We start from the raw sequence: 12,871 nt of genomic DNA on the forward strand, positions 1-12,871 counted from the left end.
CTCCAATGCCACATAAGCAGTATATAATGAACAGGACGCCTTTTCCTCCACGACACAGCAAGCAAACGGTCAAAAATAGATGACGTGCTGTAGCGCAACACTCCATGACTGAAAACACAAAAGGTTAATGATGAATATTTAAAAATGATTAAAAAAATGTTCTTTTAGAATAAATAAATACAGTGAAGGATTCTTTGGCACGATATTGTGTTCATTCTGTTCTTGAATCTGCATTTTCTTGCACATTGTTTATCTTTTGTATCGCTTTTAGCACTTTATATATATTTTTTTTCATTTTATAGTTATTTTATTTTAGGCATTTATTTTATAGATATTTATTTGATTTCCTGTTATAGTTATATGTTGTGTACAGAGCATGTTACGAACAGAATTTCCTTCAGGATTAAGTTTTCTTATTCCGATTATAAATGGACCATTTTGCTTAATGCAACTACTATGATGCGTCCCCTATTGGCCAGTTCGAATGCAACAATATCGGTCACTACGAACATAACACTCAGACCGTCTCCTTCACGAGACACACGCGACCTGATTCCGGTCTGCTGTACAAGGTTCTTCGGATCGGCTTTGGTTTTGCGATGTCTTCACTAACATCGTTTTTTTCTCATTTCCAGTCAGTGTTTGATAAACAAGAAGTCCTTAAATAGTAACTTGCAAATATGGCCGTTGATCATTTTGATCATGAACATTCAGGTAAAGGCACAGTTTTGATACTTACGTGGAACAATAAAATTATTGCTGAATCATCATGTTTCACCAAAATGACATTGTCGAGTTTTTAGAGGGGTGTGACAGCACAAACGCCACAACCCTCCCTTGCCAGTTTATATTAAATCTAACGGAAAATAAATGCATCCACAGTAAATATTCACATTTCTGACATATTAAAATACTTGTTAGGAATGTTGTAACAATATTAAGCAGTTTTTTTATACATGTTTTCCCCAATTTTTATTTGTTGTTTCTCTCACAGACCTAAACCTCATCTTCCTTTGTTTCATGCATTGTTTCCCTAACCTTCCTCCGGCTGCCTTCGTCCCTTCAAGCGTTTGTTTTCATGCATACTAACAGCCCGGTCCCATAGAACCCCAAACTCTCAAACACAGCCAAACTCAGTCCTCGCCAGTTCCACTCTCCTCCTGTCTCATCCTTCTGTCATCAATTCCTGCTCAGTAACGGACCTCAGCGTGTTTGACTGCGGGAGCATATCAATATCACTGACATGCAGGAAAAGCAGGGTGCTCAACCCCCCCCCCACAAGCTTCTTTTAGGACACCTCGTAAAAGCTAAATGATAGTTGAAGGGAAAGAGAGGCGTAAAGGAAGGCTGGGAAACAGAGACGGAGGGAGGAAAAGTGAGAGCAGGTAGTTAACGTGATGGCAGAGGGTCATAAATAACCCAGACACAGATCTACAGCTTGAACGTTTGCCTGTGAGGTAATGCTGACTGTTGAGAGACCACGGTTTGTTCAGTTCCAGCGTTTGTTTTCGCATCTGATGATTTACATCTGCGGGGCCAAAAACTGACGGCTGCTAGTCATGGATTTATGAAAACTGCCGGCTGTTTGAAAGGTCTGACACGTTGTTGTGAACGCGCGTCCATCCGTGCTGACGCTACCAAACAGTAAATAAGACTGAGACGGTTTAAGTGTTGACAATTACAATGAAGTGACGTGTTCCTGTGCAAACATACAAGGTGATGCGGGGCCAGAGAGTCTGTCACATAAAGTGCCAGTCCAGTTACCTGCCAAGAACGTATTTGCCCTATCACAGCGGCATAACTGTCATTTAAGCAAAACACTCACGTGTTTACCAGCAACTAACACTCAAACAGCTGCAGGGAAGATGCCGACTCAATGCAAGTGCATGTGCCAATATACTTCTTCAGAGAAAACAGAGAATCTAATCAACCAAACTTGTAACCTAGCTAACTTGTAACCAACCAAACCTGTAACCTAACCTGGTCACAACCCTCTTCAACTACGGACCAAGGAACCTCAACTCATTCACACCTTCTGTTCGCCCTACCTACACTCACTCATCATACCAACATATCAACACATGCCCATGCTTCTTCATTCCCTCCCCTAAAGTTCTCTCTTCCAAAGGTCTGTCAACCAACGTACCTCACTGCCACACACATATGCTGCTGTCCTGGTTACAATGTCTGTCTCTCTTTCAATGTGCATTTTCTAGTAAAATCCACTGTTCAAAACCCTTCAGCTCCGAACCCATCCACCCTGTATCTGACTGCCTACCTACAGTATCATCAAACTACCAAACACACATAATGAGTGAACTCACTCCTTGCCTGACAGCCTTCATTCCTTCCCTTCTACTTCTTTACTTTCTATCTATCTACCTTCCTTACTTCCTTCCTTCCTACCAACCTGCATCTTTCCTTTAGTCATTTGCTCTTTGCGTCCTTCCTTCCCTCCTTATGGCCTGCCTGCCTACCTACTTGCCTAAGAGCTAACTAGCTATCCTTGTTTGTTCCTCCCCTTCTCCCCCCCCTTTGCTCCTTCCTTCTTTCGTTCTTTCCTTCCTGTCAACCTGCATACCTACCTACCTACCTACCATTCAAGCAACATTTGTTTGTTCATTACTTCCTTCCTTCCTCAATCCCATCCTTCCCTCTTGACTTACCTATTTTAGTTTGCTCCCTCCTTCCTCCATTTTTTTCCTTCCTGCCAACCTTCATCTGTTCCCATCCTTCCCTCCTGATGGCCCCCCTGCCTACCAACTACCTACCTATCTGAGTTTGCTCCTTCCTTCCTTCATTCTTTCTTTCCTTCCTGCCAACCTGCACACCTACCTATTGAGAGCATACATTCCTTCTTCTGGTCATGCATTTGTTCCTTCCTTCCTTCCTTCCTCACTCCCATCCTTCCCTCTTCACTTACCTATCTTAGTTTGCTCCTTCCTTCTTTCATTCTTTCCTTCCTGCCAACCTGCACACCTACCTATTGAGAGCATACATTCCTTCTTCTGGTCGCGCATTTGCTCCTTCCTTCCTTCCTCACTCCCATCCTTCCCTCCTTAAGGCCTGCCTGCCTAACAACTACGAACTTGTGTGTTCCTTCCTTTCTTGCTCCCCCCCTTCCTTCCCCCTCCTTTCCATCCTGCCAGTCAACCCACCTACCTATCTCCTGAACACCATCCTCTCTTCCTCCCCACCCACCATACACCCACCTTCCCCTATAACTTTCAGTGCAAGAATGATCTGAAGTCAGAAACCTTCATTGCTTTCTTGCCTGCCAGTGTCTGCTCTCCTTTACCTTCCTCCATCCTTCCCACTCCCCCACTCCCTTCATACACGACAGTTATGAAACTACAGTGCTGTAGAGGTGTCAATTATTTAAAACCACACAGTGTTAACAAGCTCAGACAGGTTTACACCTATTAGGGTTTCCTGCCGTCATTGTAATCAGATCACTGTGGTCAGGCTTCTGACACACACACACACACAGATACAGCGATAGTTGGGCCCACACTGATGTTGACACAGACACGCATACGCTTGAGTGAGGTCAAGGAGTCAGTGTTGAACTGAGAAGAGGATCAATAGAGCGATGAGTGTGAGCGCACCTCTTGCCTTTCCCACCCACATCCAACATGGCTGCTTTGAGAATCCTTCTCTCTTTTCAAGCCTTGCTTTTGGCATAAACAAATCCACCGGCAGCAGTCGGAAAACCAGCAGCAATTACGGCTCGGTGATGCTCGTTGCCCTCAGCCATTTTTTTTTTATTTTATTTTTTGCAAGTTGTCACCGCACAGCTGTATAGTGCACCGTTTCTCATGTGCTGTGTAGCTGTCAGCACAGTTTGGGTTTGTCAGGACACGTCCCCGAGGCTGCATGCTCATTGTGCTGCGTGTGAGATATATAAACGGTGACTCCGACTGGCTGGCACCCTGCTAGCAATAGCCTGGGTGTGATAGGCAGATGAAAGGAGAACAAGGCAGTGACAGAACGACAAGCCGAGGAGAAGGCAGGAAGAACATGTAAAAGACAAAACGCTTTCTTCCCTTGTTGGGAACATCTCATTTTTTCTCATTAGAGAAACTCATCTGAGTTCAGAGGATAAAAGTGGGACTGATAGTCGGAATATCTCTCGCTCACTCCAGCTCTCCTCTGTTTTCTCCCACTGTGCACGCCACCTAATTAATTACACCCAACCATCACATGGCTGCAACAGCTAATTAACGGCGCGCCTCAATCCTGACCTCACTTCAAGGGCTCGCGATGTGTTTGTGCTCCAGCGTCGGAAAGTGAGAGGGAATGAAAATACAGAAACAGACTGGAGGATAAAGAGGAAGTGGGACGGAAAGACTGAAACGTACAGACCACCAACAAGAGGAGGCAATAAAGAGGAACGCGGGAATGAGGCGAGGGCTTTGATGCGACAGAGAGGAGAACGGAAAAGAGCAGTCCAGGAGATAGAAGAAGCATCTCGTCTCTTCACCACGCTGCCCTTTATCAGCCGAGCTGGAGCCAAAGAGACTGTGAAAGAAGCCCAGCTATTCAGCGAAGACGACTGACGCGTCATATTCACTCCTCTGTGTCTCAGACATCAAGTACACGCTTCGATTATCAATAGCGCCCAGATTTCGCATGAAAGGATTTCGCCTACCTGAGGAAGCTGGCAGGGATTTTTAACAGCAATTACACCAACCGTTGGTTTTAAAAAATATGATAATATGAAACAACTGAATGCAGTAAGACTAGAATTGTCACTGTAATGATGAAGCAGTCGGGGGCGATAAAGAGTTGGTCAAAAGGTCATCACAAACTCATGCCTTTTTAACTGTCTTTTTAAAGTGCTCTGACCCTGGCCAGGTCTAGCTCCCCCTGCAGGCCGCACAGGCAGCTGCAAAAACAGGGCTTGAAACATGACGGCTGAATAGAAAGATCCGTCATCCTGTTATTGGTTTAGTGGTGATTACATTAGCGTTAGGGTCATGGAATTCTTAATCGACAGCCCACACAGAGAAAACCAAGGCCCCGGCGTGGCATTCATATCATTCATGGAGCTTGACTGAGTCATCACACACACAAACACAGACAGACTCACACGCCCACACTCAAGCGCACACAGATCCCACACGACTGCGACCATCATCAGAGTGGAAGAGAAAAGTATGAAGTAAGTTTGAGGATATAAAATCACAAACAGGAAAATCAATGGGAGGCAAATGTTTGTATTAATGTGATCATGAGCTGACATTAAAAATCTATACCAGGCAGAGTACTCCCACCCCCGTAGACAAACCAATAATGAAAGCAGTTCTTATTTATTACACCTATAATGGGGATGGTACCTGCTTAAAGACCACATGGGGAAACTTCAGCAGTAGCAGCAGTTGGAGGCTGTGCATTAGATGAATTCATTTGTCCCATATTGTTACATTTATGGCAGTTGAGTACCATAATAAAAATGCCTGCAATTCATGTGTGGCGTTCCAGCACTTCCACCACAACACATTTCTTCTGTCAGACTTCAGTTGGGCTGCAGCTCCAGCCATTTCCCAGTCCCGAGACACCTTGCAATCCTTGCAAAGCTACTCTTTTATTCACTATTCTAAGGCGACGCCTCCACAACAAAGCAATGTCTACAAGGCAACAGCGATGGAGTACATTTCTAATAGATTTTCTAGTCATCATTTTTCATTACATTCCCTTTAACTCCCATTATAAATATAGATAAAAAGTGCAGATTCAATGTTGGTTGCTAACATGGTGCAGCGAAAGGATCTAAAGGTAAACAAGTGTGCAAAAGACAAAACAGAGAGAAAGAAAAAGCGAGAGTGAAACAGAATAAAGTAGTAATGGCCCAACAGAACAGTCGAAAGGCCGTGTTCGCTGTCAGCCATTAACATGGCCGGGACTGAATTATTCACGGCAACCTGTCACCCTACACAGGCCCAGCGTGCTCAGACTAAAGAGGCCCATGTGTGCCAGCGTGCATGTGAATGAATGGCACATGAGAGAGGAGGAGGAGGAGGAGGCAGGGACGGTTTAAAGAGGGGGCTCAGTGTTGCCATCTTGTGGAAACAAGATGAAAACATATGAAATTATATTAAATATATTAATGTAATACACAATAGATGTTATATATATATATATATATATCTATATATATATATATATATTCAATATATTTAGTGGCCACATCAACACGAAGGGTCGTGAGCAGTATCGAGTGAATCAGTCGGTTGTTCTTGTTTCATAAAGCCCACGTCCACTCAGACTTTTACAATTCAAGACTCCACTGATCACAACCTCGATCCTCCCCACGGTCGTGACACAGACGCCAAAAACCTTTTAGTGAAGAAAGTGGCTCGATCCGACTCCTGCTGTCGAATATCTTCATTTGCAAACAACTAAATGTACCAACAGGACCATCAGGCCGGTCGTGGTTTCAAGCCATCTCTTCGCCTTAAAGAGCTCCACTAGTGAGACGACCCAAAGGTGAAAAGACATGGCCGACAGGAGGGAGAGACAAGAGAGATATGATGAGAGATGGAAGCTGTGCCTCGAAGGGAAATAGAGGGAGTTAACAAGCGCATGTGACAGAGCGACCCAAACCTCCCACTGACACGCTTTATTACACTGCCACCTGCAGCGAAACAGCAAAACGCACTTAGCCTCAGCCACTGAAGTTGTGGGAGGGGGAGAAGCCAAGGAAGGAAACGGAGGAAGAGAAGTCAGAATATCATTTTGTTCTGACAAGAGGGCTGAGTAAACAAAAGCCTCATTGAAGAGATCAGGATGGGAAATACGAAGAAGCATTTGTAAATGCTACATAAATATAACTCCTTTCTTAGTCTCATTTGACAGAGCAGCAGAAGTCACTTCTTCAGACTGGGGTCAAAGGGCGCAGACTTGGAGTCCCTCTAGTCGCTATAGGTGGTCGTTTCTCCGCAGCTGCTGCGGTAACCTGACCTTTCTGCTTGATACTTGACCTCGCACCACGTGCACACACCACCAATTGCCTTCGCTCAAACAAGACTGGGTTCACCTGCTCAGCGCTCTTCGTGCTGGCCATCACACCATCCGGTTATTTGAATGACACAAATACATTGCAAGTATCAAGGGGTTCACAGAGATATCAGAATCACGCCAGTGAGGATCCCACCAACAAACATAATAATAATAATATTGTTGTTATCATTATTATTATTATTATATTGTTATTATTATTATCCATCCATCCTCATCTGCTTATCCATTGCCGGTCGCGTGGGCAGCAGCTTCAGAAGGCCACGCCAAACGCCCTTCTCCCGGGAAACATCCACCAGCTCCGACTGAGGGATTCCGAGACGCTCCCAGGCCAGTGGAGAGATATAATCCCTCCACCTGGTCCTCGGCCAACCCTTCTGTCTCCTCCCAGCTGGCCCTGCCTGAGACACCTCCAAAGGGAGGCGTTTCACCTCAACTGACTCCTCTCAACGTGGGGAGGCAGGGACTCCTCTCAACATGGGGAAGCGGCGGCTCTACTCCGAGTCTCTCCCAAGTGACAGAACTCCTATCCCCTATCTCTAAGGGAGACGCCCACCACTCGTCGGAGAAAACTCAATTCAGCCGCTAGTATCTGTGATCTCATTCTTTCGGTCATGAGCTCATGACCATCATAATAACAATAATAAATAAACCAAAAAATAAAATAAAAAACCAATCAAAAAAACAAGTAACTAATAAATAAGTAACCCAGAAACAACAAGGGCTTCATCCGACCTTACCTGCCTTGATATATTGTACCTGAAGACCCTTGGGAAGCGACACGTGAAGCCTTTTAGGTTTATATTGAACGTTAGATCCAGACCATTATCATTCCTCTCATCATCACGTCGCACATGTCTATGACAGTGATCAGCTCTTGCCATCTGTGAGAGGGATATAATTAAGGGCGGGGGGATGGAAAAAGGTTTATTATCTACTAAACAGCGACATCTCACGTCTATTAGCGCCGCAGCCTGCTGATGTATCTGTTGAGGAGCTATAACTGAGTAATGACTTGCTCTACTGGCCGTGAATGTGTAGGTCTTTTCCCAAGTCTCCCCTTCCTGGCTGCCTGCCTTCCCATGAAAAAACACACTTACTAAATCAAACCCATGCAGGGAAGGCGAGGAGCAGAGGGGGGAGCGAGAGGGGGGGTGGGGGGTGAGGCGTTTAACGGTCCGTTTCTCAGGGATATGGAGAGAGGAATGTGTTGGAAAAGGCTACAAATCAACCAGCAGTGACTGCACAATAAGGTCAGTGTGACCAGATGAGAGTCTGAACACACACCAACTCCCGTGCACACAAACAGACTAGCACACACGTATGATGAGGTCAGGCCATACCCGGGTGCCCACCCTGCGTGTGGCTAATAAGCGTGGCGATGCGCCAAACCCACTGTCTCCTGACTGTTTCCCCCCGTGCCCGCCAGGACTGGCGCCGCACTGCAGAACAGACCTCTGTTTCCAAAGATCCTGTGATCATGGCATTACCGAATTACACAAGTAGATGGGTTTCGAAAAAAAAAAAAAAAAAAAAAAAAAAGCCCATTCAGAGCGTTTGCCCTCGGATGAAACGCGACAATGGAGCAGAATAGGAACACTTTGTAATCGTATTGGTATGTTGAGCCTCCGAGGCAGAAGTTGGTGCCGCCGATTCATGGAAATGGGTGTGTGAGCGTCACTGAATGTGCTGAGAAGCAAGCGTCAAACTGAAGCCAGCAGACGCGGAAATGTAAATAGAATCGGTTCATTTTAAACTCCACATTGTAAAAGTCGTGCCGTGAGGGTCATTGACAGCTTGATGTTGTCTGTTAGACCGCCCACCCTCCAGGCCTGATGGCAGGACGGTAGCTTTTCCTCAGCACAAGCAGACATGCCTGACGCCACGCATGTGTGGACACACTTCCTGTCAGACAGGAAGCAGCGCTATGAGCTGGTCTTTGCCACTTTGACCAACTCATAGCGCTGCACTCCTGCTTTAAAAGCCATCCTTCTTAAGTTCTCCATGACTGGACTTATCACAGGAGAGATCAGGCCAGCGTCTGGTGAGAGAAGGATAGATCCACCTGGAGCTCAGCACGCAAAAGACTGGAGATGATTTTGGACTTTGGACACCAGCCACCTCCATCAAACGGAGCATCTCTGCTGTGGGATTCATGTGACAGGTGGGAGAGGAACTCTCCAGTGATGGCACACTACCTGTGCTGGAGGAAGTCCAGCCTCTGCTGGAGCAGTGACATTTCTCTGCCACAGTTATGTGTTGCAGACAATAGACTGTAGAGGATTCTACAGAGTGACACCAAACCTGTGCCCCACCACAGCAAACAGCCATCCTCTTGCAGGATACAAAGATCTGCTGCATCATGATCACCCAGATCCATAGCTTTTTGCCCCTGCCTTTTCCATACCTGCCATTTTTGTGTGTCCTGTTATTTACTGACATGCCAAAAACTACAACTATGAACTCTTTATCAGCTCGACTTTAGGGGCAAACTCCATCATGTCAACATTCTATTTAATAAGTTAGTTTGGAGGTCCAGTGAAAAATGACATTTAAATGGATCAAAAATAATAATATTTAATGGTGTTTCCCGGGGGAAACTCCGTTTTCTGACCTGTAGATGGCAATAACAAGTTTACCTTTTAAAGATACAGGGTAATTCAGAATTGCTGATCCTCATCCTAAAGTTCCTAAAGGGCCACATTTTGAACTGTGACTGTTGTGCGGGGCCATCATGCCGAAAGAAAGGCAGCGATGGCTACGAAAAGTGACGAAAAAAAAAATCTTAAGTGACGTGGATGGAATGAACCACTAAATATTCAATGGAAGCAAGGATATTATGAAGTGTAAATATGACATGAAACCTATTAAAAAAGGTTTTACATGCATCTTATTTGAATATGAATCATAAAAAAAACTACAAAATACTTATTGATAAGTGAAAAGAAGAAACAAAATTTAGTCATGAATGTGTTGTATTTACTCTTGAACCAGTACTGGTTAAAACGGAAGCCAGAGAAAAGTGACGACGTTTCAGTTGTATAATTTTTTGTCTGACCTCAGGAGGGCCACAAGAACACAGGCAAAGGGCCACATGTGGCCCCCGGGCCACACTTTGCCCAGGCCCGTCCTAGACAATCTGAGGCCTGTAAATGTGAAATACAGCACACAGCACAAACAGGGTTGCTGGGAATTGTATCCAGGCTGCTCAGTCCTGAGAACCCCGTGAAAGGAAGTGCACCGTTGAGCAGGCACACACTCTCACACACACACACACACACGCACAAAGATTGTGCCAAACATTGCACTGCCTGGAGACTCAGACTACTTTGGCCTCCAGTGGCATTTTAATCACACATTTACACACACCATGCCCTCCCCGGTGGGACTGCAGCGCACTTGTCACTGTCACCTTCACTTAGCCCACCTTGCTGCCAACTGAGCTGAGGACAGCGAGAACAGAGGAAAGAAATACAGGCAGTGCTCTCTCTTCGAGCGAAGCCTTCTTTCTACAGCCAGTATTCTGACACCCAGTTTGTCTGCCTCGTTCAGCAAACTGAAAATGAGCTAATGAAACGTGTTATTTGCTATTTCTGCTCAATATTCTGACCATTTTCTCACCAAACAAAGATGAGGTCTGGCTGTTGAAGCTCCTCTTACATCCCCATCGCTCAGAACAAAAAGTGTGGAATACACCTGTAATTACACTTTGAGCAGGACAAGGTGTTCCGTACTATTGATGTGGAGCAGGACGCTTGGACAATGCACGGCAGACTGGCCGCCTTTTCTCACGGTAAAAGAAGCGATGCTCATTCTGAACCTACTCCTCCTCCCTCCCAACCTGTCCTCCGCCGCCGTGTGATCTCATGGTCGTAATTGTGCCGGTCTGGCCAGAAGCCAGACACCAACGTCTGCCAAGTCCAGCTGTGCCGTCGCAATTAAAACGCACTCACGGCCTCTTTCATGACAATCACATCTTCAGTATTATGAGACCAAACGTGCCAAAACACACACCTCCACGTTTGCCCAGCGTCACAGGCTGCAATAAGACCATATAGACAGAGAGGTGAGAACCATTTTTGGTGACTCCACCTCATCCTCTCCAAGATTCTCCGGCAGTGAAAGGTCTTTTACGTCCAAACCACAGAAAGCGATTGATCATCTCCGTGGTCACTTGAGTGACAGCTTGTGTGTGTGAATGGCGAGGCGAATGTGTTCACACGTTTTTTTTTCCCAGCGAACTGTCATCAGATCCGATGTCACAACCGCTCTACTGACGTGGGTTTCCCTGTTAGCGTTGCCCATTCAAACCACATCATCATTTCCCGAACTCTCAAACGAGAAATGTGGAAGAAAACATCATGAAAATGAGCGAGTTGTCGTTTCTAGGAGGCGACTTGAAAGGCTTATCTCGGTCCATGAGAGTTGTCCACCAACAGCACCGCCTTGTAACAAAAATATACACACAGAAACTCACAAACTGAGTTCATTTGAATATTGCATGAAAGTACAAACCTATTCTGTGAGAACATGGTTTGTGTCTGCGGTGTGACAGCCTTAGACAGAGCAGAGAAAATGGGTCGTGTCATGTAAAGCGTGCTGACAGAGGGCACCTAAATATCTCATGAAAACCCGGATCTCAACCCGCAGCAGACGATAGGGAGGGACCGTGGACAGACCAGAGTGTGTAAACGCGGTGCCCCCCCTTTAGTCGCGGTTGGTAAGCAAGTTGTGGTGGAGATCCTATGTGCACGCGAGTGTTCAAGCATCCTCCGAGCCTGAGATGAGCGTCTGTTCGCGACAGTGGGGCCCTCACGGCGAAACAGAAATAGCCTGGGAGAGAAGAGAGATCTGAGCACGAGGGGAGCGGGTGAGGATGAGGCACCGATCAAAAGCTCCCAAAGATCTGGAGAGAGGAAGTGGTGGGAGAATAGGTTTTACTCGATTGAATGCCAAAGCGTTGCATGAAAAAATAACAGGAAAGTGGGGTGGTCGGACACCAGAGCGCATGTTCGCTGATGAGAGGAGACAGCAGCACTTTCCACATAAACGCACTGAGCTACAAAACATGGTGATAGTCTCCCTCTGGGCAAACACTCTGGGAGGGAGTTTCGCTTTCCCCTTTTATAGGGCCATTCCTGCGTCATCATCAAACCATCCTCCCCTGCGTTCACCTTGGTCTCAAATATAGATGCAACAACTAATATTTAACTGTGGTGTTTCTATTCCATGATCAAGCATCAAAGCCGCTCGGCTCATTCAAATGTGATGTCATCACCGGGAGAATCAAAAACCGTCCAGTGGAAAGATTTTTCCTTGTGGGCAAAAAAAAAGATCCACTTTGGTGTTACTCACTGGCACATGGGTGATCACCTTTCTCTGCGTCTGAGGTCAAAGGCTGAGATGGAATTGGTTCCGCTGCAGGTTGCAAAGCGGCTGGAGCACCTTTCACTTCTTGGCTGACGGGAGACGAACCTTCAACCACAGCAGCCTGAAAACAGACCACGGAGAACGTCAGATACACAAGTTCGTAAAAGAATACAGAAACAACTCCATATTCCATTATTTATACAGTTTAGTTTCAAGTGAAGTAGGTTGTCGGACTGTCAAGACTGTCTGAAAATGTTGCATTTTTGCTTTTATTCTGTCAAGCGCTTCAGTCACAGTGAACTTGATGCATCTCCTCAAATGTATATGAAAGATCCCATCTTAAGTTTCAACAAAGAAAGGTGTAATTTATATTTACATTATATATTAGATCATGATCCACACGTGAGCAAGTACAGTGGGACAGGCTCAAACGCAAATATACAGCTTGATGTCATGAAGCTCACCTCCTTGTGAGTCCTCC

General features: G+C 45.7%; 1 protein-coding gene across 2 annotated transcripts in view; it reads right to left on the reverse strand.

Moving 5' to 3' along the window:
* The window catches only part of gse1b (Gse1 coiled-coil protein b), a 160,972-nt gene that overhangs the window by 101,085 nt on the left and 47,016 nt on the right, over positions 1-12,871 (reverse strand). Inside the window, exon 2 of one of the 2 annotated variants that reach the window (XM_053866779.1) lies at positions 12,394-12,511. In XM_053866779.1, coding sequence (XP_053722754.1) covers positions 12,394-12,511 — 118 coding nt within the window. Of the gene's footprint in view, positions 1-12,375; positions 12,512-12,871 lie in introns of both variants that reach the window. The other variant, XM_053866777.1, reaches the window with a different exon arrangement.

The sequence above is a fragment of the Synchiropus splendidus genome, chromosome 5 (assembly GCF_027744825.2).
Source record: "Synchiropus splendidus isolate RoL2022-P1 chromosome 5, RoL_Sspl_1.0, whole genome shotgun sequence".
Taxonomy (NCBI): domain Eukaryota; kingdom Metazoa; phylum Chordata; class Actinopteri; order Syngnathiformes; family Callionymidae; genus Synchiropus; species Synchiropus splendidus.